Below are 25,016 nucleotides of genomic sequence, written 5' to 3' on the forward strand. Positions count from 1 at the left end.
AATTAGTACCAACTCTCCTCAAACTCTTCAAAAAAATTGAAGTGGAGGGAAAACTACCTAATTCATTCTATGAAGCCAACATCATCCTCATACCAAAACCAGGCAAAGATATTACAAAAAAAGAAAACTACAGACCAATCTCTCTAATGAATATAGATGCAAAAATCCTCAATAAAATTCTAGCAAATCGTATCCAACAACACATTAAAAGAATTATACATCATGACCAAGTAGGATTCATCCCAGGTATGTAAGGATGGTTCAACATAAGAAAATCAATTAATGCAACACACCATATCAACAAATCAAAGCAGAAAAATCACATGATCATCTCAATTGAATGCGAGAAGGCATTTGACAAGATTCAACATCCTTTCCTGTTGAAAACACTTCAAAAGATAGGAATACAAGGGAACTTCCTTAAAATGATAGAGGGAATATATGAAAAACCCACAGCTAATATTATCCTCAATGGGGAAAAATTGAAAACTTTCCCCCTAAGATCAGGAACAAGACAAGGCTGTCCACTATCACCATTATCATTCAACATTGTGTTGGAAGTTCTAGCCAGAGCAATTAGGCAAGAAAAAGAAATACAAGGCATCAAAATTGGAAAGGAAGAAGTAAAACTATCACTGTTTGCAGACGATATGATACTATATGTAGAAAACCCAGAAAAATCCACAACAAAATTACTAGAGCTAATAAATGAGTACAGCAAAGTAGCAGGCTACAAGATCAACATTCAAAAATCTGTAGCTTTTCTATACACTAGCAATGAACAAGCTGAGGCGGAAATCAAGAAACGAATCCCATTTACAATCGCAACTAAAAGAATAAAATACCTAGGAATAAATTTAACCAAAGAGACAAAAAACCTATATAAAGAAAACTACAAAAACCGGTTAAAAGAAATCACAGAAGACCTAAATAGATGGAAGGGCATACCGTGTTCATGGATTGGAAGACTAAATATAATTAAGATGTCAATCCTACCTAAACTCATCTACAGATTCGATGCAATACCAATCAAAATCCCAACAACTTATTTTTCAGAATTAGAAAAACCAATAAGCAAATTTATCTGGAAGGGCAGGTTGCCCCGAATTGCTAAAAACATCTTGAGGAAAAAAAACGAAGCTGGAGGTCTCACGCTGCCGGACTTTAAGGCATATTATGAAGCCACAGTGGTCAAAACAGCATGGTATTGGCATAAAGATAGATATATCGACCAATGGAATCGAATAGAGTGCTCAGATATAGACCCTCTCATCTATGGACATTTGATCTTTGATAAGGCAGTCAAGCCAACTCACCTGGGACAGAACAGTCTCTTCAATAAATGGTGCCTAGAGAACTGGATATCCATATGCAAAAGAATGAAAGAAGACCCGTATCTCACACCTTATACAAAAATTAACTCAAAATGGATCAAAGATCTAAACATTAGGTCTAAGACCATAAAACAGAGGAAAATGTAGGGAGATATCTTACGAATCTTACAACTGGAGGCGGTTTTATGGACCTTAAACCTAAAGCAAGAGCACTGAAGAAAGAAATAAATAAATGGGAGCTCCTCAAAATTAAACACTTTTGTGCATCAAAGAACTTCATCAAGAAAGTAGAAAGACAGCCTACACAATGGCAGACAATATTTGGAAACGACATATCAGATAAAGGTCTAGTATCCAGAATTTATAAAGAGATTGTTCAACTCAACAACAAAAAGACAGCCAACCCAATTACAAAATGGGAAAAAGACTTGAACAGACACCTCTCAGAAGAGGAAATACAAATGGCCAAAAGGCACATGAAGAAAAGCTCAATGTCCCTGGCCATTAGAGAAATGCAAATCAAAACCACAATGAGATATCATCTCACACCCACCAGAATGGCCATTATCAACAAAACAGAAAATGACAAGTGCTGGAGAGGATGCGGAGAAAGAGGCACACTTATCCACTGTTGGTGGGAATGTCAAAGGGTGCAACCACTGTGGAAGGCAGTTTGGCGGTTCCTAAAAAAGCTGAATATAGAATTGCCATACGACCCAGCAATACCATTGCTAGGTATCTACTCAAAGGACTTAAGGGCAAAGACACAAACGGACATTTGCACACCAATGTTTATAGCAGCGTTATTTACAATTGCAAAGTGATGGAAACAGCCAAAATGTCCATCAACAGAAGAATGGCTAAACAAACTGTGGTATATACATACGATGGAATATTATGCAGCTTTAAGACAAGATAAACTTATGAACCATGTAATAACATGGATGGACCTAGAGAATATTATGCTGAGTGAATCCAGCCAAAAACTAAAGGACAAATACTGTATGGTCCCACTGATGTGAACCGACATTCGAGAATAAACTTGGAATATGTCATTGGTAACAGAGTCCAGCAGGAGTTAGAAACAGGGTAAGATAATGGGTAATTGGAGCTGAAGGGATACAGACTGTGCAACAGGACTAGATACAAAAACTCAAAAATGGACAGCACAATAATACCTAATTGTAAAGTAATCATGTTAAAACACTGAATGAAGCTGCATCTGAGCTATAGGGTTTTTTTGTTTTTGTTTGCTTGTTTGTTTGTTTGTTTGTTGTTGTTTTTTACTATTATTACTACTTTTATTTCTTTTCTTTATATTAACAATTTATATCTTTTTCTGTTGTGTTGCTAGTTCCTCTAAACCGATGCAAATGTACTAAGAAACGATGATCATGCATCTATGTGATGATGTTAAGAATTACTGAGTGCATATGTAGAACGGTATGATTTCTAAATGTTGTGTTAATTTCTTTTTTTTCTTTCCGTTAATAAAAGAATAAAAGAATAAAAAAATAAAAAAAAATAAAAAATCTGTAGCATTTCTATACACTAGCAATGAACAAGCTGAGGGGGAAATCAAGAAACGAATCCCATTTACAATTGCAACAAAAAGAATAAAATACCTAGGAATAAATTTAACTAAAGAGACAAAAAAACCTATATAAAGAAAACTACAAAAAACGGTTAAAAGAAATCACAGAAGACCTAAATAGATGGAAGGGCATACCGTGTTCATGGATTGGAAGACTAAATATAGTTAAGATGTCAATCCTACCTAAATTGATTTACAGATTCAATGCAATACCAATCAAAATCCCAACAACTTATTTTTCAGAAATAGAAAAACCAGTAAGCAAATTTATCAGGAAGGGCAGGGTGCCCCGAATTGCTAAAAACATCTTGAGGAAAAAAAACGAAGCTGGAGGTCTCGCGCTGCCTGACTTTAAGGCATATTATGAAGCCACAGTGGTCAAAACAGCATGGTATTGGCATAAAGATAGATATATTGACCAATGGAATCGAATAGAGTGCTCAGATATAGACCCTCTCATCTATGGACATTTGATCTTTGATAAGGCAGTCAAGCCAACTCACCTGGGACAGAACAGTCTCTTCAATAAATGGTGCCTAGAGAACTGGATATCCATATGCAAAAGAATGAAAGAGGACCCGTATCTCACACCCTATACAAAAGTTAACTCAAAATGGATTAAATATCTAAACATTAGGTCTAAGACCATAAAACAGTAAGAGGAAAATGTTGGGAGATATCTTATGAAACTTACAATTGGAGGCGGTTTTATGGACCTTAAACCTAAAGCAAGAGCACTGAAGAAGGAAATAAATAAATGGGAGCTCCTCAAAATTAAACACTTTTGTGCATCAAAGAACTTCATCAAGAAAGTAGAAAGACAGCCTACACAATGGGAGACAATATTTGGAAACGACATATCAGATAAAGGTCTAGTATCCAGAATTTATAAAGAGATTGTTCAACTCAACAACAAAAAGACAGCCAACCCAATTACAAAATGGGAAAAAGACTTGAACAGACACCTACCAGAAGAGGAAATACGGATGGCCAAGAGGCACATGAAGAAAAGCTCAATGTCCCTGGTCATTAGAGAAATGCAAATCAAAACCACAATGAGATATCATCTCACACCCACCAGAATGGCCATTATCAACAAAACAGAAAATGACAAGTGCTGGAGAGGATGCGGAGAAAGAGGCACACTTATCCACTGTTGGTGGGAATGTCAAAGGGTGCAACCACTGTGGAAGGCAGTTTGGCGGTTCCTAAAAAAGCTGAATATAGAATTGCCATACGACCCAGCAATACCATTGCTAGGTATCTACTCAAAGGACTTAAGGGCAAAGACACAAACGGACATTTGCACACCAATGTTTATAGCAGCGTTATTTACAATTGCAAAGTGATGGAAACAGCCAAAATGTCCATCAACAGAAGAATGGCTAAACAAACTGTGGTATATACATACGATGGAATATTATGCAGCTTTAAGACAAGATAAACTTATGAACCATGTAATAACATGGATGGACCTAGAGAATATTATGCTGAGTGAATCCAGCCAAAAACTAAAGGACAAATACTGTATGGTCCCACTGATGTGAACCGACATTCAAGAATAAACTTGGAATATGTCATTGGTAACAGAGTCCAGCAGGAGTTAGAAACAGGGTAAGATAATGGGTAATTGGAGCTGAAGGGATACAGACTGTGCAACAGGACTAGATACAAAAACTCAAAAATGGACAGCACAATAATACCTAATTGTAAAGCAATCATGTTAAAACACTGAATGAAGCTGCATCTGAGCTATAGGTTTTTGTTTTGTTTTGTTTTGTTTTGTTTGATTTTACTATTATTACTTTTATTTTTTTCTCTATATTAACATTCTATATCTTTTTCGGTTATGTTGTTAGTTCTTCCAAACCAATGCAAATGTACTAAGAAATGATGATCATGCATCTATGTGATGATGTTAAGAATTAATGATTGCATATGTAGAATGGTATGATCTCTAAATGTTGGGTTAATTTCTTTTTTTCCGTTAATTAAAAAAAAAAAAAAAGAGAAGGGATAATTGGAGCTGAAGGGATACAGACTGTGCAACAGGACTGGATATGAAAACTCAGAAATGGACAGCACAATACTACCCAATTGTAAGGCAGTTATGTTAAAACACTGAATGAAGCTGCATGTGAGGTATAGGTTTTTTTTTTTTCTTTCTATTATTGTTTTAATTCTTATTCTGTTGTCTTTTTATTTCTTTTTCTAAATCGATGCAAATGTACTAAGAAATGATGAATATGCAACTATGTGATGTTATTAAGAATTACTGATTGTACATGTACAATGGAATGATTTCTAATTGTTTTGTTAATTCTTTTTTTAATTAATAAAAAAAAAATTGGAAACAATCTAAAAAAAAAAAAAATGGACAGCACAATAATACCTAATTGTAAAGTAATCATGTTAAAACACTGAATGAAGCTGCATCTGAGCTATAGGTTTTTTTGTTTGGTTGGGTTTTTTTTTTTTTACTATTATTATTACTTTTATTTCTTTTCTCTATATTAACATTCTATATCTTCTTCTGTTGTGTTGCTAGTTCTTCTAAACCGATGCAAATGTACTAAGAAACGATGATCATGCATCTATGTGATGATGTTAAGAATTACTGATTGCATATGTAGAATGGTATGATTTCTAAATGTTGGGTTAATTTTTTTTTCCGTTAATTAATAAAAAAAATAGAAAGACGAATCTCAGGAACCTGCTCAATAGCCAATGGCACTGACAGTCACAACTACATATCCATTTTGTTAGTATGTATGTTTTATGTGCTCAGTGTAGTACTGAGGACACAATGATAAATGAAAGTCTTCCCCAGGCCTCAAGGAGCATACAGATTTGTCGGGAACACAGACAAACAGGCAATATATAAACCAAGTGCTGCATGCCGTGACAAGGTGCTATGGGGGCACAGGGGTCAGTACCTAAACCAGCAACGACTGCAGCACTTAACAACAGAACATCCTAAAAAAAAAAAAAAACAGAACGTCCTGCACACTGAAAGTTCTAATAAATCCTCCATGGCAGCGTCAAAACTGGATGAAAATGGACGATCCTCAAATTTGACGGCTCCTAGGATTGCGCTGCTTTTCAGAAAGCATCTCACACTAAACATGAGCTGATTTCTATATCTCCAGATAGCTTAGAAGTATCTGGCAGACATTAAGAGCTAGAATCTGCTGTGAGGTAACACTCTTACCTGTGGCTTCAATGTACTCAATACATCTTTCAATAAAAACAGGGATAGGTTTCTCTGGAGTCACGACAGTTGTTAATGGCACCCCAAAATAGTTACTCTCCCAAGTTGCCTTCGTGATGGATGGCCGGGGTTTAGGCTTTGGTTTCTGTTCAGAAAAGAGAAAAGGAAGTACACAAACAAAATGAGTATCAACATGCGACTTAAACATCAGTAAGGCTTCCAGAAGGGAACCCACAGTGAGGCAGAAACTACTGGAAAAATTTCAAGCTAGATAAACAGAAGACTTGCTCTCATCTCATTAATTTTGTGTTTTCTAGTCTCCAAATACCACTCAAGAATGCTGGAAACTTAATGTCACAAACCTTAAGTGTGACATTGCATTATTAGAACAAAGGTGTTCATAAGAAGTAGGCTATATTTAGTTAATAACAATGAGGTGACTGTCCATATCTTTTATCAGGGATGCCCTGTAGAGTAAACAGGAAGTTTTCCAAATATCCCATACAGATAACAGATGTTATACGCCCAAAGATGGCTAAAATCTTACAAAGAAAAAAGATGAAATAAAAAACTAGTAATTTCCACTTTCTAGAAAAGACAGTATACATCCTGCTAGTGATGACAGCACCACATGAGAATTCTGTGAGACGTCTGCCTGGGGTTAAACTCAAACGGTTTCCCCATTAGGAAAAGGTAAAGCCAACTAATGAAATAGGACAAATAATAACTCAATTAGCAAGTGATAGTGCTAGGATTCAAACCCAGGAGGATCTGTCTCCAAAGCCCATGCTCAAAAAATTACAAATATTAAGATACTCTGTTCCAAAATTATTCAACTCTTTATTCTGAAGCTCTAAACATATGAAGAAATGCTCTAAATAAATTATAAATTTCCAAAAGCCACAAGAAATACTTTGGCCTTTTGTTTAAATAGCTACTAAAGAGAAGGGTAAAAAGGGATGGAGGGAAAGGGACTCGTCTATCTCTAGCAATTTGGTTTCATTTCCAAGTTGATGAGACCAATTTAGAAGGGCAGAGAGTTTGAAATGTGTACAGTCTATGAAGTTAAACTGTTTAGGGATCTTTGCAAAAAACCCACTGACCGGGACAAGCTTCCAGATGATGGGTCAACCATTTCCTTTCCTTAACCTGCCCATCCTCATCCCTTTTGGTATTCCTTTATATAGGAACAAATCACTTTCTGTTTAATCTGAGATTCTTTGAGGACTTTCTGAACAAACAAGAGGCAAGAGAAAAAAAGAGTTGGGAAAAAAAATGTATACTAAAGAAGAGGCAAAACCATTTCTCTTTCCACAGTGGTCAAAACTGTTGGATAACATTACCTTAATGACAAACCAAAGACAAAAACAATCCCCTCTCTCTACTGCCTGCTAATTGATTCAGGATAGAGAATTCTGCACATTAAATAGATCCTGGGGTCCTAGAGAAGAACCATGCCCCCAAATAAAACTATCTCTGCCCACTGTGATATATGCCCAGTGAGAACCTCTCGGGTTATGGAGTATGGCTGCCATTAGCTCCCCTTACAGACTGCACAAGGCAAATGGACTCAGGCTTTTTCCCAGAGAAGTAGGGAAAAGCAAATGAATGATTGACCATGTACCTTTATGTAAGATAACTGAACCATTCTTGACTCTAGCTATCTCCTATTTGTATGAAATACAGCGAAAAGAATTTAACTCTTGAAAGCAGTCAGACCTGGGTTTGATTCCTGGCTAACAATTTCTACGACCGTGGTCAAGTAACTTATTATCTCTGAGTCTTGTGTTCTTTGTCTTTCAGCAGGGATGGTACCTTCCTCACAAGGTGGTTTGGGAAGGTGAAATGATAGGATATATGGGTAGGGCCTAGTACACAGTAGCTGTTCAGTAAATGGAAGCTCTCAATAAACAAAAGAGAGGGGCTGAGTACTTCTAGCATCACACATTGTTTCAACCAAAGACCAAAGCCCTAAAACAATGTGGCAAGCAATTAAAAATTCACACTGTTTAAACAGTTAGCTAGAGAAGCTAATAAACAAAGAACTCCATCTGTATTTAAACTACATTCTTCCATTTTCGATCACAAGGTTTTAGCAATCCCAATCCAGCAGAATTTGCCTGTCAAAATTAACATTTAACAACATCATTGTTCTTTAATAAGATGAGGATTCCAAATAACCTGTCAAGAAATAAAATCTGGAATTGAAAGGGAAGGTACAAGGATGGTATTTCTAAGTACGAAAAGCCTTCTAACCATAGTTTTAGCCAACAGACAAATTTTAATTTTGTACTTACACCCTTCTCAATACCAGAACAAGATGGTGCAGGGATGTTCGAGCAATCATTAGCTAGAAAATTAGCCTCCATCAATTATATACCTACTAGGTACCAGACAGTTTACTAAATTCTTTATAAGCATTATCTCACTCCACAACAAATCTGTGGGTGTAGGTGTTAAGAACCAAATTTTATAGATAAAGAAGCGGAATCCTAGAAAAATTCAGTAACTTGCTCACATCAGGTGTGCCTGAATGCAAAATCTGTGCTCTGAACCACTAGAATTCACTGCCATCTTGAAAGTTCTTGGGATAGGCCACAATGAATAAATGGATAATTACATAAATGAATAAAGGTACTCTGATAATCTGGAGGCCATCTAAAGGTTAAAAAAAAAGGCCCATTCCATAAAATACCAATGGTCTTTAACTGGAAAATGGAAGAAGAGAGCACTATGTGATAGCTACCAAATAATTATAGAGTTTACCTTACTTAAAAGAGAGGGGGCTTTTGTTGTATGTCTCAAAACATCATGTTAGGAGAGAGAAAATAGAGATAATCTGGGCCTAATATAAGGGGGAAACTTCAAAACAAACAAAAATCACAGCTATTAAAAAGGAAGGGGCTGTGGGTAGATATTTCTCAATTTTTAAGGAAGGGGCTGTTTTCTAAGTACTTCAAAGCAGAGGCTGCAACCTACCTGCCACACTTGTTGTCAAGGAAATTCTGCCTTCAGGTAGAAGGCTAAATTAGACAACTGCTCTCATGCCTTACATCTCCAACATTCCAAGATCTAGTTCAGCCCTTTGGTTTACAAATGAGGAAATGGAGGACAAGCTTTTGCAATAGCATCACTCCTCCTTGCTGAATAACCTGGATAAAACCTCAATCTCTTTCAAGATTTAACAAACTCTGGTTTATTGAATGTCAAAATACCTTGAGATAAATAAAGGCTTTCTAGAGTGTCACAAGACTGGGCAGGAAATTCTTTCACAACTAATTCTAAATAAACCTTCCTAGTAAGGAAATCAGAGTTTGTGATAAATGCCAAGAGTTGGGCCAGATGTCTGCTGTACCAACCAATACATCAAGCACCAGAAGGGTTACTAGGCCCACTTTAGCTGGAAATGCTGCTACTCTCCTGAGTGGCCTGCCAGATGTCTTATTTCCCCAGTCAGAAGTGTGTCACTCATTAGGGAGTCACCAGAACCACTCTCAGCAGCAGGTCCTTGGAGAGGAGAAAGTGATACCATCCTAACATCCATCTCCCCCTGGGGGTACTCACTTAGCAGGCAACTGAAAGAAGCACCTAGCCAGAGCTCTGAGGACAATACATATTTTTGCTTTGAAGTTTAATCTGACTGAGTCAAAAAATGAAAACAATGGTGACTGCATAGGAGTGGCTTTGGGCTGAAAATTGTGCAAGATATTCTGCACAATTATCCGAACCTCACACCTGTCTGGCAAGGTAAGGGATATTATTAACCCCCATTTTATAGAGGGAACAACAGAGGCTCAGAAAGATTCCCACCAGGACTAAGTCAGGATTTAGAAGCCTGTGATTCCAAATGTCACAGTGCCCACACAAGCTATCTCCATGATGACAAATCACTGCCATCAACAAAGGACTGGGCCAACTCAAGCCACCTTGTCCTTTGATAGATGTTTTTTGATAATCCATTGTTCTTTACACCTCCTGCTTTACAGTCTCCTCAAAACATTCCTGCTTCTTATTTTTGATACTAACCATTTGACAAAGGACATATAGAAATGAACCTTTAGTTTATGCCTGTGTTGCTTAGAGGAAAAAATGGTGATTGGAATCTATCCCAGGTCTCTTGGCTTTTTGGAAACAAGAAAAGCACATAAAGAGGAAACTCCCAACATTGGCAGAATAGGATGCTACATCTGTCACTTGCCCTTGCTTCTGTCTGGAATGGCAAATCCACTCCAGGCCCCTCTAAGTTTTTCCATGGCAGCAAGAAAAATACTGGAATGCCAGCCAAGGAATAAGAAAGAATCAAGAGAAGGAAGGACCTTTCTATCTGTCTAGAAGATGTTTGGGCTCCAGAGCCTGGTGTGCAGTAGGCAGTCAGTCAGTTTTTGAACAAAAATTTCCATTAACTGCACTAAGGCCAATGTTCCTTTTTATTTTTCCAAATTTTGCTGAGTGTAGACTATCTCTGAGTCTTCTAACAGCATGCTACCCTCACCATCTATTATGTGAGGAAGTAAGGTTAAAAAGGTCTTGTATGTACTTTGGAGGTACTATATCACAGAAACTTTTTTATTTTAAAATCACAAGAGGTTAATTCCCTGTATTGTTCTGTAGACATTCAGCATGATATAGTCATTTATACACACACAGGACTCTTTTTCTACTGGCCTAAGTTCCTAGAGGGCAAGATGCTGGCTCCCCTCCCACTTTTATAAATGAATTACTCAAGGTCATATAGCAAACCAGTGGTAGAACTAATACTAGGACCAAAGACATCTCCCTCCCTCATGAACCTAACAATCTAAGTGGTAACATTAGAAATATATCCACAATAAGCAGACTGATCTAGACAGTACATAGCCAAGAACCAAGAGAGCTACAGAAAAATAGGCAAGGATTATAAGCACACAAGCAAAGTAATCACAGCCCCAATCAAGAGATCAGCCACCCTTTGTGGTTTAAGAATTTTCTATCTTTTGTAGGAAAAGCAGATATAGTTATTCAGTGGCCCTAAGGTGCTAACTTCAAAACTGTCTTCTGGTCCTCATAAACACTTTTATAATGTCAAATTACATGACCAGATTTTAGGGTCAGAAAATATGGTCAGCCATTATAACCTTTTAAATGCTTGGCAACATATCTAAAAAAGGAATTAAAAACAGAATCCAGGTTGCTGGATTTCCTATTTTGTTTGTTTAAAGGGAGAATGCTATATACAGAATATAGCCTGGAACTGTGACAGTGTTGCCTAAATGGGGCAGCTCTCCCTTTCAGTAGTGAAAATGATATACTCCCTTTCAGAGGTACAAACAGGACTTGCTAGGCTGTGAAGTGGCAAACCCTGAACTACCTGTACTACCTGGCAAATTTTTCTAATTTTCCATTAGAAAAATGGAAAGATTCCATAAACAGTATTACTACAAGATTACCCTAAAGCACTTCCTAGCATACTATACTCTACTGCACCTTTCTGATGGGCTATTATTCCTCTCATTTCCAACAGCACTTCAAAAGTACATCTTCAATTAAGTTAATCACTCATGGCTCAGAGGAATTCTGGTTGGCCAGTGCTCCCCCTGCTGGCTCTGAAAAAAAAAAATCTAAGCCCAAGTTATGAGAAGAAAACCTAAAGGAAGATTTCTTCTAAGCACACATGCTTAGGCTTTGTCTTCTCTCAAGCTGGCAGTTGGAATTATAAGCCAGTCACTAACCATCTTGGAGCATCTTTATTTAAGGTATGGAACAGGAAGTAAAAGTCTTGGCTTTCTTACCATACCTAATCTTCTTGCATGATGGAAAAAGAAAGGCCTGTCATCTGCTTCCAGGCCCCAAATAAACGGCTCTATAAGGGCACGACGTCTGTGGCAAACCTGGACCAATAGCTTTTGTTCTCTTGGGCTGAATGGCCAATGCAAACAGGGGCTAAGTGGAGAGAGAGGGGAGGTGCCAGGTAAGGTTCTGCAAACACCCTGTCTGATTCAGCACACACAACTTGAACTTCCCAGAGTTATGGCTCCATTCTTATCTGCTTGCCTCCTCTCCAACACTGGATAATAATACTCATTCAGAAGGCCTTTTCCTATGGAAGTAGATGTAATTCCTGACTAGAGCTGAAATAATTTGGGTCCTCACAAAGCTATTTCACTATCGTCGTGAGGTGGAGAGTCGGCTCAATGACACATGAGAGCAATTCTCTGTTCTTTAAAAAAAACAAGATCTACGCTGGCCATTGTAATGTTTTTTTTAAAGAACAGGTGTGCTGTAAGCTTAAGGCAGATAATTAAAGACAGTCTATTTTAATCACCAAAAACATATCCTAGCTGCTCCTTAGGCTTAAAATAAACTGAAAACCCAGTGACACCAGTTTAAAACAATTTCTCAAAATTCCTATTTCAGTGCCTCCATGCCTTTTTTGTCCTCTACTCAACTAGATTTCCGAAGGGAGCAACAAAGAGCACCATGCTATTCTTAGGGGACACTGTGAGGAAATAGATTTTTTTTTTGTTTTTTCAAAAATTTATTTATTAATCAAAAAATAAGAAACAAAATAAAACATACATAATCAGTAATTCACAATATCATCATCTAGTTGCATAGTCATCATTTCTTAGAACATTTGCATTAATTCAGAAAAAGAAACAAAAAGACAATAGAAAAAGAAATGAAACTAATACAGGAAAGAAAGAAAAGATTATACCTATCATACCCTTTACCCCTTGCCTTCGTTGATCACTAGCATTTCAAACTAAATTTATTTTAACAGAGGAAATAGATTTTTAAAGATAACAATCAAGGTTCTTAGATTGAAATGAACAAGTTAAGTTGACTGGATTGGTCAAATAGTCCAACCATGTGTGTCTGCTGAGAATCACCGTCTTTCTTGAAGCTGGACTCTTAATATAAGTGAGAGACAGAAGGCCAGGGTTCAAAAATGTCTTCGCCACTTACTAGCTACGCTAACTTGTGCAAAATTTCTAAATCTCAATAAGCCTCTGTTTCCTCATCTCGAAACAAAGGAGAAAAAAATCACTTCATTGATAAGAGGTGTAAATTAACAAACTGTTGTGAAAACACACAACTTGCGCACAGCAGTAGGTATTTGAGAAATCCTTCACAATGTATAGACACAGCTCTGATATTTGGCCCGGTTCTCCCTCACCTCTCTGCAACAGCCACACTAGACTCCTTTCAATTATCTGAATATGCTGTGGTTTTTCTCAACTCCAGGTTCCTTACTGTTCCCTGTGCCTAGAAAAGTCCCCCACAAAGTTTCCATCTCCACCAACTTTGCCTGCTTTACCCTTCAAGTCTTAGCCATAAATACTTTCTTGGAGAGCTTTCCTGGATTTCCTAGTTAAGATTAAAATGCCTTACTGTACAATTCCTTAGAACCCCGTACCTCCCCCCTCTGGTAAAACCTCTGAGACTGTAAACTAGATGAACACAACGAGCATATCTATGCAGCCAGCACCAGGCACACAATCAGTGCTTCATGTCTACTAATGAACTGAACTGAATGTTTCCTACCCAAGAGTGAATGTGCATGTGCTCTGGAGCGAAAATACTTCTTTTAAAAGACAAAATTCTTTCAGAAATCACAAAATCCAAGGTCAAGTCCAGAGCCCCATTTTTAAGACAAAGGAATTTATTTGGTCTTAAAGCTCCTTGAATATGATTAGCCTTTTCTGAAGCATACACTGAATCTTTCCAGAGCAGGTTACAAAGAGCTCATATTTCATACCATCCAGCTTGTCCGTCAAAACGAAATATCCCTCCCAGGGAAGGGAGCAAGCAGTCCAATTTCCCAGCTGGTTTTTATTCACACTAGAAACTTTAACTCTGTTCTAGGCCTCACAAAATGAGAGTTGTGTCCACACAAAGCCACAACAACCAGCCAATTCACTGAATCCAATGAAATAAGCCAATTCACTGGTGGGGGGGCAGGGACACAAACTGTCAAACTGGTTACTTGGTGCCTTATAGACCAAACAATGCGTGATTGAATTGGTTTGCTTTTCAATAGGTTGTCTTGTCATGTGGGGTAGCTACAGTGAGTGAAAGATTTTCTTTATCATTCTGGCTTGTCCTTTTAAAAAAAAAAATCCCAACACACACACACAAATAAGAACATAGCAGATAGAAGGGTAAATAGCCAATGTCTTCTCTTTAAATACGTGGTCAAACACACCAAAGTCAGCAATTCAAGCTTGCCCAATGGCACATTTTGTGGGGGTAGGAACCCCCAGTCTGCCTTTTGGCTTTAAAATAAGACCCCACCAGTCCTGATCTCATCTTTGCAAACACATGGCACTGGGAGACAGAGACCATGTGCAACAACAACTCTTTACAGACAAAGCTTCTATTCACGGACCCCACAGCAGAGCAATCGTAGATTTTCAATTTCATTCAACTGAGTGCGGAAGGTTCCCACTATGAGGGTAGGCTGCTAAATGCTTCAGCTGGGGAAAGGACCCAGAATGACAGTTAGCTTTACAGTCTGCACTTTCATTAGGAGAAATGAAAAGGATTCCCCTCGTTTAGATGACAATTTTACAATAAAGAAGGAATCTATCAAATTAGCTAAGAGACATGAGCAATGTTTCTCTTTTCAGGTCATACCATTACCTACAGCCTATTTTTCTGTTAGGGTGGTTGCTAGGGTAAATGTTGAGAGAACAGCTAAGTAGCACACAGGGTTAAAACTGACATAAAAGGGAACAATGTTGGTTCCTCAACTCTTCTACTAGACCAAACCGGTTTTATCCCTTCCTTGAATATACAACATACTTATGTTCACCTTCAAAGCCTTTCCTTATACCATATCGTCAATTCTACTTATTCTTCAAGATCTAGTGAAATAATAACAATAGTGAGCATTTATCCAGAGGGAGGTATGCTCAGTGTCTAATTGTACATTATCTTATTTCATTTCTTGGAGAATTGTGAGGAAGGTGTTATTGGACTTGGAGAGGTGAATCATGCAGCCAAAGTCCCAGTGAGGCAGGGTGGACCTGGGATTTGCCTTTACATCCTGATTCCCAGACTCTGAGCTCCTAATCACCATGCTCTATACCACCTTACCCACCCCCAACACAGGCTCTCTACCCTGACCACAGTCCTCCCGGGGCAGATCAACTATTTTCAGTAGCTATGCAGATCTTGCTGCCCCAACTGGGAGCTAAATTCTGGACATGAAGAGTCTGTGCCATTTCCCCAATGGTGTCTGACATAATAGGAGGGACTAAGTATGTTTCTCATTACCAACTGGAAGTAAAGTGCCTGGCTCCCCCCTCACTCCAAATAAATAATGTATTGCTTTGTCATGCTAATAAAAATCAACTGCCAGATCCCCACAGAGGCTGGCTTGGCATTCTCTGCCTGCCACCCCCCTCCTCACCTCCAATGGTATCTTGCTTTTCCAGTAAAACAAGTGTCAGTCTGTGTTCTTAAAGGCAGCAATTTTAACAGGAGGTCAGGCTCCAATAGGTAGAGAATTAGGCTCTGCTTATCTCTACATTAGGATGACAAAGCAGCTACCCTCCTTTCAAAGCCAGATTTTCCAAGGCAGGGAAAGACGATTTCACCTTTTACTCACTCTTTCCAAAGGAAACTCCTAAACTAACTTCTGGCACGCTATTGCTCTTTGGCCAGAAGTATCACTTAAATGTGACTTGAAGAGGTGTGGCCTACACAACTAACCATAGGGAGGGTACAGATCACTTCTTGCCTACTGACCCAGAAACCCAGAGAAAGGAAATTCTAGTTTAGGAAGTGCTCATTATCAGTATGAACGTAACTGTCTCAAAAGTTCCTGGTAACCAGCTGTTTTCTGCTGAACCTACAGTGTGTGTGTTCTTTAAATCATGATTTGTTTGGAAATGTGTTTTAAAAGCATCATTTTCAACAAATATTAAAAATGTAGCCAGAAGTCAGAAAACCAGTTAAAATTCATAGCATGCTACTATTATGCCACCTTCCTAATTCCCAGGTGTGCAACCACCCCCACAAATTAGAAGACTGTCAGCATTTGGATAAGCTACTCTGGCAACAGTCTTAACTGAAGTGGAGGAGGAAGAGAAGAAAGTCAAATTTTTCAAAATGTTTGGATTCCAGTAATATTATACAGGATGGCTTTGGGAAAACGCTGGGAGGCAGATCAGGCCATTTTCTGGCTTCCTAAAGGAGTGTTTTTGATGGGCCTGCTCCCTACTAACCTTTGGAGAACAAAATGTGAATGCCGATGAAGGATCCCAAGTTAAAAAACAAGCCCAGGGGAAATCAAACAAAAGAAGGAGAATGCCTATGGTCATTATTAATATTCAGCACAGATTGGAGTGGGGGTGAGCTGGCAGAATAAGATGATACTGTCCTGCCCATTCTCACATTGCATAGGGAAGAAAATTCTGGATACTCCTGGCTAATGGTGAGGGAAGAGAACTCTATGCCACCAGGGAACACAAAGTGGATACATTTTCCTTGGGAAGGCCCAAGGCACCATGGGATCCTTCATCTCCAAGGGTTTTCCTGACCAATAAGGGCTGCAAAGTTGACCTCTGTATTTCATTTTACAATAGAATTGTAAAGGGAGCCTAAACTCTAGATCCTCCTGATTTGATAAGGCTTGTGATAACATAAGTTTTTGGCCACCTTTACTTCCAAGTGTCCCTGAAATATTTTCAGACAAGTGACTTGTTTTCTCTGTTGTTTCATGGTATAAGGAAAGGAGCAAAAGCTCTCAAAATGTAGAAGTTATTCTGTATATTATAATACTGAGTTAAGGTTATTATATAACACAGTTCGGCTGCAATGTCCCACCAAGACATTTTTTCCTAGAAAAACAAGTAATATTCTTCCCTATTTTAAAATAGAGGAAAAAGCAAAAGAGGAAGTTGGGAAATACTTTTTCTATCTCAAAGCCTAAGCCCAAGGGAACAGGGTACTGCTTAAAGATCTCTGCCCTGCAAACTACGATTCTACACAAGACAGAACAGACTTCATCTGCTACTGCATGTGGGGCTGTTTCTTCTGCACCTGACAGAGCAGACTTAACATTTATAATGCATAGTTTACTCTTTCTTTCCCTTCCCCCTCCCTGACCCACTGTGATCCCTAAATAAAATTTGCAGCTCTTGCTGACAGCAGTAGTGACTCACTTAAAGACCAACTAATGGAGATGGACAGTGCTTCAATTTTACGATTATGAGACAGGTTTATAACTGCAGTGGCAAAATGCTTATTTTTCATTTATGTATGTGAAGACCATTCACTGACTTGTGTGCAAATGAAATAATTACCCAATTTTTCACAGAATGCAGAAACCTTTACATCTTACCTCCCTTACCAACCACAAGGAATAAGGAATAAGGAATAAGGAGCATTTAAGAGATGTACAGATGAAATGTATGTTTAGCAGCCAAGAGGCATGCAATTTTGGATTCTGATGTGTAAGTAAAGGAAAAGCAAGTGTATAATCACTGGCTTGGGGACTTGTCAGGACATAGACAAGTTCCATACTATCTGCTCATTTTGATAATTATTATTTTAGATAAAGACAACTCATGCTATCTATTCAAAGCCCCAAATACTTGAGAGATACAAATAATAACTATCTGAGACACTGCTAACTTTTTTATCCTAAGTTAAAGAGTAAATTCACACACACACATACATACATGGCAGCTTTTTTTTTTTTTTACCAGAATAAGTTGCCCTTGAAAGTCATTATCATCATTAATCATTTAATTCTCATTGAGACATTGTGCAAGCTCCTCCTATGAATCATCCCTAAATTAGCATCTTACCTTGGTGTTCCTCCTCAGACTGCGAAGGATATTCCTTCTTCTTGGGTCTTCATCTGTTTCATAGGGAATGACAGCATTGTCCCCTTTATAACCTTGGGAGGCCTGATCCTCCTCTTTCTTCCGGATGGGCCCTAGTTCATCATCACTCCCCACACTGAAGCTGGTTCGGTAACTAGCAAATCTCCCCAGCCGGGCACATCTCGTCCTGTACAGCACCGGCTTGCTCACGATGGATACCTTGCGGCCTCGCTCTAGAGAGCTGGTGTCCATCTCACTGTCTGAACCATTCCCACTGCCATTGGACTGGGCTTTGTTGGTATTCCGAATGGTGATGATTTTGCCTTGGGTGCTGTCATGGGGAACTGAGTATATGTTTTCTTCTTCATTCCTTGGCTTGACCACAGCATCCATGGGTTCAGCATAATCAGAAGGATCAAACCCATCTGGAGGCAGCCAGGTGCTAGAAGACACAGACTTCCTCTGTCCATCTCTATGACCTTGGTCTAAATAAGACAAATCACCCTTGGTGATTTCAAAATGGACTGGAGGCTTTGGTTTGACTGGTGGAGGTACTTTGTTGTTCAGTTTACTCTCAAAATTACTCATGATGAAAGACAGCCCATCATTTCCCTCCAGTTCCATAGAGAGCTTAGAATGGTCTTTGGACAGAGAGGGCAGTGATGTGTCCTCTCGAAACAGGCTATAAGATGGGGGCTCAATATCCTCTTCTGAATCCTGCAGGTTTGAATTGCAGAGAGGCGACCCTGCCCGGGGAGAGTTAAACACCTCTTCTGTGGTGCTACAAGCTTCAGCAGCATTATCGTACATATGGGTAGCCTCGATTATGTTCTTTTTCTCTACCACATCTTTAAAAAATGGGTGAAAGATCTCAAGTTTATGCTGGGGTTGACTACAGGGGATACTTGTGAACCTTCCATCAATTTCTTGAGCAATCTCCTCTCCCTCAGTCAGCTGCTCCCGACTTAAGTCATTGTCCAGGACATCTATAGCGCCATCAGTGAGTGCCACAAGCTGAATGGGGATAATATCCTGCACTTCACAAAGAAAGGCACGTAACATAGCCAAGGAGGCTTTACGTTTGGCTGAATAAAAAACAATGTACCCATGAACCAACCGGCTTTTTCTGATGCTAAATGAGGAATGGTATGAGAGAATAGACAGCTCGATGCGCTTCTTGTGTAGTCCTATTGGTAGTTCAAGTAAAACAGAGTTGTTGCTTCCGCAATGAGAAGACTTACAGGTTTGGGACTGGAGAACAGGAAAGAGTATGTCATCTGCACTACAAGGATCTCCACACATCAGACACATAACTATTCGCAGATCAACATCAGCCAAATCTTTGATGCTAGCAGTAGAGGCGACCAGGTTTAAGTTACGCTTAGAGTCTAGGAGTCCTTTCAAAACTTGACTGATCTGCTTTTCATTAATGTTGCGTCCATAACCAATGCCAGCAGAAGCAGGGTCAAGAAAGACACACTGAAGCTTGCTAGCAATCTGCTGACCTTGTTGTATTAAGCTATGAAGGGTCTCTCCACTGGTGTCTCCTCTCTTGTTAACCAAAATTAATGTCAGGGGAAGATGGACCAAATGATTATCTCGCCTGCCAAGTGTGGACTCTCTACTCTTCTCTATACTCTCCACTACATATGACAGAGATTCCTTTGAATTGTAAAGACAGAGACAGCCATGGGGCTGAAATGTTGGCGTCTGGAAAGAGTTCACAGGAAGCCTGACATTACCCTCTATTGGCCTCAGGGAAAGCTCATACATTTTACCATCTATCACATACTTGTCATCATTTGTACAAAGAGCTCGAATCTCATTGGCCAATTCTCGGGCAAGGCCATCTTTGCCCAAAATAACCAAGTTGATTCTATCAATATTGGGGTCAGAGAGTGAATTTTTCTGATTCCGGTCAGATGGTCGGATAAAGCGCGAACTAACCAAGTGCTCAATCTTAGCATCCACACAAACTGGGCAGCTGGGACACGTTTCCTTTGTCGGGTGGTACACAAAATGAATGTGCTTCAGAATCAGGGCATCACGCTCTGCCTGGAGCTTTTGTAATGCTTTAAATCGCTGTTCTTCCCCAAGAACATCCTGAATGACACCCATCTTCTCCTTACTGGGCTTAGCATCCAGCTCTAGCTCATAAAACAATTCTGAATATTCTAAGAGCAGCTCCTGAAATTCTTCCTTAGCTCTGTCTATAATTTGCTTCTGATGTTTGCCATAAATATCCATGTATACAGATTCTTCCAACCACTGGTAGAAATCTTCATTCATAATAAAACTACGGGCCTCTTCCCAAGGCTTGCCAGGAGTGATGAATGGAGACGTCTCCAGGTTTTCTTTAAACGCCCTTCTCATCTCAGCTCTCTTCCTCTCATTTCTCAGCTTTTCTAAGTGGGTCTCATACAGCTGCTCTGCAGGGACGGTATCCATTAAGTCAAAGGGAATTCGCTCGTTTTCCATGTTATCAATGTGGCTGGTAGCATCCCATGGTGTCTCTTCAAGCACAACAAACCACTTTAAGAATTCTGGCTTGGTTTCCAACAGCTTTTTGGCTTTTATGCAGCTTAGATGGTCTATTTCATCTAGATTCGTTATTAGAGCTTCAAAAGCTAAGGGCAGGGCTGCAAGGTACAGCTTTCGCCGGCGTTCAATATGCTCATGCTTGAGGCGGTGGATGTGCTGTAGGAAGAGTTTCTTGGCTTTCTGAGTTCCTTCCAGGTAGACATAGTCCTGGTACTCAGGAGAGGCCTGCATCTTTCGGCTGATACTCATCCAATTCTCGTTGTGGTTTTTCACAATGCGACTCACCAGCCACTCATACTTGTCTTTTGCTGTAGCTATTTGCTGACTCTGCTGCTTGAGTGCTTCAAAATACGGAATGATTTTTGTCTTTCCCCGACTTTTATCAATGAGTTGCACTAAGGTGCTGAAAGCCAAGTCCACGTTTACATTGGATCTTGCTGAGGTCTCTACAACCTGGAGGTTCTTTTTGCTTAAGGCAAAAGTATGTGCATCTCTAATGTACCGCTCAACACCCTCATCACACTTAGTCAGGACCACCACTATGGGCTTTTTTGTTTTTGCAAGCTGATTGTAGAGATTGGAGATGAACTTGAGCTGGTCATCAAAGTTCCTATTCATGCCCCTACTAACATCAATACCAAGAAGAAAACCGTCAATAAGGAGCTTTCCATCTGGCATTTGTTTCTGCTCAAAGTCCTGCTCCAGGCCCAGCTGGTCAGTGCAAAAGTACATGAGTTTTTCAGCTGATGCGAGCTTGGTTGCAGCAGCTCTCTTAATATAGGGCTGCAGGGCCGTGCTACGATGAGGTTGAAAAGTCTGATCATCAATAAACTCAGTCTGCTCCACAATGTGCATTTTACATTCCACACAATCCTCCAGGGAGCGGTTAACTTCTCCCCAGTAGAGAAAGTGATCATTATTGACCACTCTTCCACCAAAGTCACTAGTACTAAGGACAGAGGTATGGTCCAAGTGAAATTCATCAGCACTAGGGCGCACAAAGCGGTTACACAGACAAGACTTCCCAATGCCGCACTGGCCCTTCTCCTTCTCGGTCCCAGACAATCCCACCACACTGATGTTGTAGGTGGGAATGCGGACATCTTGCTTTCTTGCCATCATCATCGTCGACACATCCTGCCACAATCAACCACGTCCGAGATCAGATCAGGGTTTTCTAGTGGACCTGATGGCTTCCCAACATTATCAGTGTAGGCCAAATGGCCATGCAGCAAAGGTGCCAGGATCCTTAGTGCTTGTACACCAGTACAAGGTCAGTTTTCGCTGCATCTCATCGCAAATAGCCAACATTTCTTCCTAGATGGGGGAGGAAAAAAGAAAACTCATCAGCATCATAATTTTGAAATCTAATTTTAATTGATGAGCTATAACAATTATTCAATAAACATTTAATGTACCAGGCCTTATGCTGGGTACATATAGCAGTGATACCTGTACATCAATGTTCACCACAGCATTAGTCACAATAGCCAAAGGCAGAAACAAGCAAGTGTCCATTAGCAGATGAACGGATAAACAAAATGTAGTACGTACAGCTACTCAATGGAATACTATTCAGCCATAAAAAGGAATGAAGTTCTACTGCATGCTACTATGTGATGAACTTTGAAGATATCATGTTGAGTGAAGTAAGCCAGACACAAAAGGACAAATATTGCATGATTTCACTTATTTGAAATACGCAGAATACACAAAGTCACAGAAACAGAAAGCAGATTAGAGAGTATCGGGGGCAAGGGAAGGGGAAAATGGGAAATTAATAATTGCTTAACGGGTAGAGTTTCTGTTTGGGGTGATCACACACAAGATAAAACAGTAAATTAGACTGACATCTATGTATACTCAGAGAGTTACAATTTAATGGAGAAAGACACGTAAGTAAGTAGTGTAATGCTAAAAAAAATAAAGATGTGAGGGTGCCTCAGAAATACTGCTGATTCCAGGACTAGGAAAGATAAGCAAAGATGAGCCTGGAACATCTTGTTGGGCAAGAAGGGAAGGAAATGCTCCAAAAACAATCGGCATCTCACAGGGATATAGGAGCTGCTTGAAGAGACTCCCCTGGTTGAATCTAAGACAATTTGAGCACTGAAACAATTAAGCACAGTAGTAAACTATAATCTACTGAAAAATAAAAAATAGGAACTTGAATTAATAAAACCTGAGCAAGCAAGCTAAATCTAAGGGGATGGATTTTGATGAGGAACAGGATATTTGTACATAGAATTCAAGTGTCTTGCAACAAACTACTTATTACTTGCAAGAGAGAGGGAAAAAAAGCAACTCCAGTTATTTCTGTGATTCCACAATTTCTCCAATATGTGGAGAAACTGCCAACACCTTGACTGGACAATCAAAATTAATATCACCAGTGAGGGCTAGAAGGACATCAGGTGCCTCCAGATACAACACCCAGGAGGACACAACATCACTGCACAATGTTATGGCCTAGAATACATAACTTCAATCTAATCACAAGGAAACATCAAACACAAAATGAAGCATGTTCTATTAAAAAGAAAAAAAGTGGGGAGGGGTTTGTATTTTTTTTTAAATGTCAAGGTCAATACAGACAAAGAATGGCTATGGAAATGTTCCAGATTAAAGGGTGTTAAATAGACATAACTAAATGCAATTACCTGGTGCTAGACTGGATCTCATACCAGGTGGGTGGGGAGGGAGATAGGGAGATGCCAACTATAAAGGACATCAATTTAAGACATGAGTTTGGAGTCTTTCCCAAAAGCTATGGGGAACCATAGAATGTGGGTGAAAAGTGGCACCCACCTAAAGCTTTGTTGCTTTTTTTTTTGGAGGGGGGTGGTGTAGTCTGGGAATTGAACTTGGGTCTCCGCATGGAAGGTGAGCATTCTACCACTAAATCACCCATGCACCTACCCACCTAAAGTTTCAACAGCTGAAGTAATGAAATAGTAAGATGTCTTAAAAATCATATGAAACTTAACCCTGCAAAGGACAGGCTCAGACTACTTAAGTTAGACCTAAGAGTTACCCCCAGAGAACCTCTTTTGTTGCTCAGATGTGGTATATCTCTCAGTCAATGTGGCATGCAAACTCACTGCCCTCCCCCTTGTCTAACGTGGGACATGACTCCCAGGAGTGTGGACCTTCCTGGAAATGTACGACAGAAATCCTAGAATGAGCTAGGCCTCAGCATCAAGGGATTGAGAAAACCTTCTCAACGAAAAAGAGGGAAAAGTGAAATGAGACAAAGTGTCAATGGCTGAGAGATTCCAAACAGAGCTGAGAGGTTATCCTGGAGGTTATTCTTAAGCATCATATAGATACCACCATTTTAGGTAAGGTATAATAGAGAGGCTGGAGGGAACTACCTGAAAATGCAGAGCTCTGTTCCAGTAACCATGTTTCTTGAAGATGACTGGATAATGATATAGTTTTTACAATGTGACTGTGTGATTGTGAAAACCTTGCGTCTGATGCTCCTTTTATCTACCTTATCAACAGATGAGTAAAACATATGGATTAAAAACAAATAATAGGGGGAACAAATGTTAAAATAAATTTAGTAGATTGAAATGCTGGTGATCGGTGAGGGGGGAAGGGAGGGGATATGGTATGTACGAATTTTTTTTTTCTTTTATTTCTTTTTTTGGATTGATGCAAATGTTCTGAGAGGTGATCATGGTGAGGAATACACAACTATGTGATGATATTATGAGTTATTGATTATATACCAAGAATGGAATGATCATATGGTAAGAATATTCATGTTTATATGTTATGCTTAAAAATTTTTTTTAATTAAAAAAAAAGACCTCTTATAAAGCATTTAGCAACTTTCCAGCTGAAATAACTAAAATACGTAGTTGTTGGCTGCCTCTGCATAAATGGTCCTCTGGCTGTGCTGTTTATACTATACTGCCATTTACTTACATACTCAAATACACTGCAATTGCTGAACCTGTAGTAAAATGAAGTCTCCTGAGACAACTACAAAGAGCTGGATTTAAAATAAACAGAGCAATTTTCTTTTGAATCTCATTTATGCTTGGAAGGAACCTCGCATTTACCTTCCTATGTTTGTGTGAGCCTACCTCCTAAGAAATGCCACAGGAAGTCAGACTACCACACGTCATTCTCTCTCACAGCTAAAGGGGGCAGTGAATGGGAGAGCACAGTTATGCCCTATGATAACCTCAATAGGTCACAGATCTTTTCCAAACATCCATACCTTACTCTGATGGCCCAGAAAGCCAAGCCCTCTATGGACGCAAAATGTGACTAAATGTAGTATCTAAAAACTGTTTGACATTTTAAAAAGGGAAATTTCAATGACAGTAAGCAATCATCTCCAGATAACTTAAGGGCAGAATCCTAAAGAAGCCAAGTTCCAGACTCCAGCAGAAACAAGTGAGACATCCATGGGAAAGAGAAAAATGAAACCTTCCCCATCCTCCACGCCCCTAAGTGATTGCCTATATAAACAAAATTATGACTGCTTATGAATATCTAAAGCA

At 39.2% G+C, this 25,016-nt stretch overlaps 1 protein-coding gene across 1 annotated transcript in view; it reads right to left on the minus strand.

The window, feature by feature from the left end:
- Positions 1 to 25,016, minus strand: part of ARHGAP35 (Rho GTPase activating protein 35) — a 158,463-nt gene that overhangs the window by 91,244 nt on the left and 42,203 nt on the right. The window contains exons 3-4 of the mRNA XM_077131348.1: positions 17,938 to 21,813; positions 6,140 to 6,284 (exon numbers count right to left, since the gene is read on the minus strand). Coding sequence (XP_076987463.1) covers positions 6,140 to 6,284; positions 17,938 to 21,621 — 3,829 coding nt within the window. The 5' untranslated portion in view covers positions 21,622 to 21,813. The remainder of the gene's footprint in view (positions 1 to 6,139; positions 6,285 to 17,937; positions 21,814 to 25,016) is intronic.

Source organism: Tamandua tetradactyla, chromosome 16 (assembly GCF_023851605.1).
Source record: "Tamandua tetradactyla isolate mTamTet1 chromosome 16, mTamTet1.pri, whole genome shotgun sequence".
Classification (NCBI taxonomy): domain Eukaryota; kingdom Metazoa; phylum Chordata; class Mammalia; order Pilosa; family Myrmecophagidae; genus Tamandua; species Tamandua tetradactyla.